General features: G+C 54.2%; 1 protein-coding gene across 1 annotated transcript in view; it reads left to right on the top strand.

Moving 5' to 3' along the window:
• TRIM41 (tripartite motif containing 41) overlaps positions 1 to 1,586 on the top strand; it is a gene marked incomplete at its 5' end in the record, with an annotated part of 2,120 nt that extends 534 nt beyond the window's left edge. Inside the window, 4 exons of the mRNA XM_009081882.1 lie at positions 3 to 68; positions 391 to 413; positions 624 to 751; positions 1,069 to 1,586. Of these exons, the coding sequence (XP_009080130.1) occupies positions 3 to 68; positions 391 to 413; positions 624 to 751; positions 1,069 to 1,586 (735 nt within the window). The remainder of the gene's footprint in view (positions 1 to 2; positions 69 to 390; positions 414 to 623; positions 752 to 1,068) is intronic.
• Between the last annotated feature and the right edge of the window lie 528 nt (positions 1,587 to 2,114).

Below are 2,114 nucleotides of genomic sequence, written 5' to 3'. Positions count from 1 at the left end.
CCGCGCTCCGCAGGCTCCTCACGGAATCCCAGGCCGCCGCGCGGCAGCACGGGATGCAGCTTCTCAGGGTCGGAAAAGTGGGACTGGGGGGGGTCGGGATGGGCTCAAGGTGTGTGGGAGAAAGGGAGAACTGGGATTGGGAGAGCCAGGATGGGCCCAAGGTGTGTAGGAGGAACTGGGATTGGGGGCTAAAAATTGGGAATGGGAGCCCAGGATGGGCTCAAGGTGTGTGGGAGACAGGGAAAACTGGGATTAGGGGGCCCAGGATGTGTGTGTGCAGGGGGATAAGTGGGATTGAGCCTTCCTCCAAAGGCTTTTCCTCATGGGAATCTTCCCCTGGATCCTGATTAACCTTCTCTCTCTCCCTGTTTTCCATCTGCTTCCCACCAGGATATCAAAGGAACCATCATCCGGTGAGTCCATTCCACCAGGAGCTGGGAAAAACCATTCCAGGAGCTTTTTCAGCCTTGGGTTGTGGAATCTGGGAAGGGTCAGGATGGAGGGAATTCCCTAGGGGATACAGATGGGATTTGGGAATGTTTGGGATGAGCTTGGAGCTTTCAGGGTTTCATTTCCTGCTTCAGAGTATCCCAAATCCCAATTTTCCCCCTTTTTTTTTCCAGGTGTAAGAACATGAAATTCCAAGAGTCTGAGCTGGTGCCAGTGGATGTGGAAAAGAAAGTCAGGAATTGCTTCCTGAAGGATGTGATCCTGAGGAAAATGGAGAAGGTGTTCCATAAAGTGCCCCAAGGTGGGAGGAAAAATGCGGGAAAAATAGGAAATTCTGGGAAAAAGGAGGGGAAGAATTGAGGGAGGGAAAGGGGTGGAAAATTGGGAGTGAAGGAGTAGGAAAGGGGTGGGAATTGGGGAGGGAAAGGGGTGGGGATTGGGATGGGAATGGGAGGTCAAACCAACGCCAACCAGGAACCGAATCCCTTCCAGCATTCCACGGTCCTTTGGCTCCCATCCATCCACCACCAGCTCCAAACTTCTACCTTGGGCCACTCCCTCCATCCCTTACCTATCCCTAACTCCTGTTTTTTCCCATTTTTTTTTCCTTGGACACAGCTGACATCACCTTGGATCCATGCACGGCACATTCACGTCTCAACCTCTCCTTGGATCTCCGCAGCGTCCGCCTGAGCGAGCGACGCTCCGATCCCTCCGGATACACCTCCGGAAGCGACTTATCCGTCCTGGGAACACCAGGATTTACTTCCGGACGTCACTATTGGGAAGTAGAGGTCAAAGGTCGCCGTGGTTGGGCCGTGGGAGCCATGCAGGAAAACGCTGGATGTCGGGAGAAAAGTTTGGGAAGAGAAACCACTCCAAGGAGAGAAATTTGGGCCATAGGGAGCAACGGGAAGAAATTCCACGCGCTAACGGCTACAGAGCAGACGGTGTTGGCGCTTCTGGAGCAGCCAAAACGTTTTGGGATCTACTTAGATTACGAGCGAGGACAACTTGGTTTTTACGACGCCGAGAACATGAGTCACATCCACACGTTCCGCGTTTCCTTCCGACGGCAAATCTTCCCGTTCTTCCGTGTCCTCGCCAAGGGCACTCGCCTCCGAATCTGCCCCTGAGCTTGGATTGGCTCCTGCTCCTTCCCGGGAGCTTCCTGGGAGGACCGTGGAGACCTCTGGAGCTTCCCAGGACTCCTCCAAAAGCTTCCCTGAACCTTCCCAGGACCTTCTGGAACTTCCTGAGACCCCTGAAGGTTTCTAGGACCACCTGGTGCTTCCTGGAGATCCTCTGGAGTTTCCTGAGACCCTCTGGATCCTCTGGTTTGGATTGGAATAGGGAAAGGATCCAAGTTCCTGAGCAGGATCTCACGAGCACCACCATCCGGAACCGCTTCAGTTTGGGATAGGGAAGGATCCACCTTGGAACTTGGATTGGCTTGGGATGGTGCACTATCCTTCCCCTCAGATCCATCTGCCTTGGGATGGGAGCACATTCCCCTTGGAGCTGCTGCCTCCTGTTTCCCTCTCCCACTTGCTTCCCAACACTGTCCCTTCCCATGCTTTTCGCCCTTCCCAGGGTGGATCTGACCCTTTTTTCTGGGGGAGGCAAATCCTCCTGGATTTGGGATCACCTCTCTCATCCTTCCC

This window comes from Acanthisitta chloris, unplaced genomic scaffold (genome assembly GCF_000695815.1).
Source record: "Acanthisitta chloris isolate BGI_N310 unplaced genomic scaffold, ASM69581v1 scaffold3729, whole genome shotgun sequence".
NCBI classification, from domain to species: Eukaryota; Metazoa; Chordata; class Aves; order Passeriformes; family Acanthisittidae; genus Acanthisitta; species Acanthisitta chloris.
This window is presented reverse-complemented; position numbering and strand designations above follow the sequence as displayed.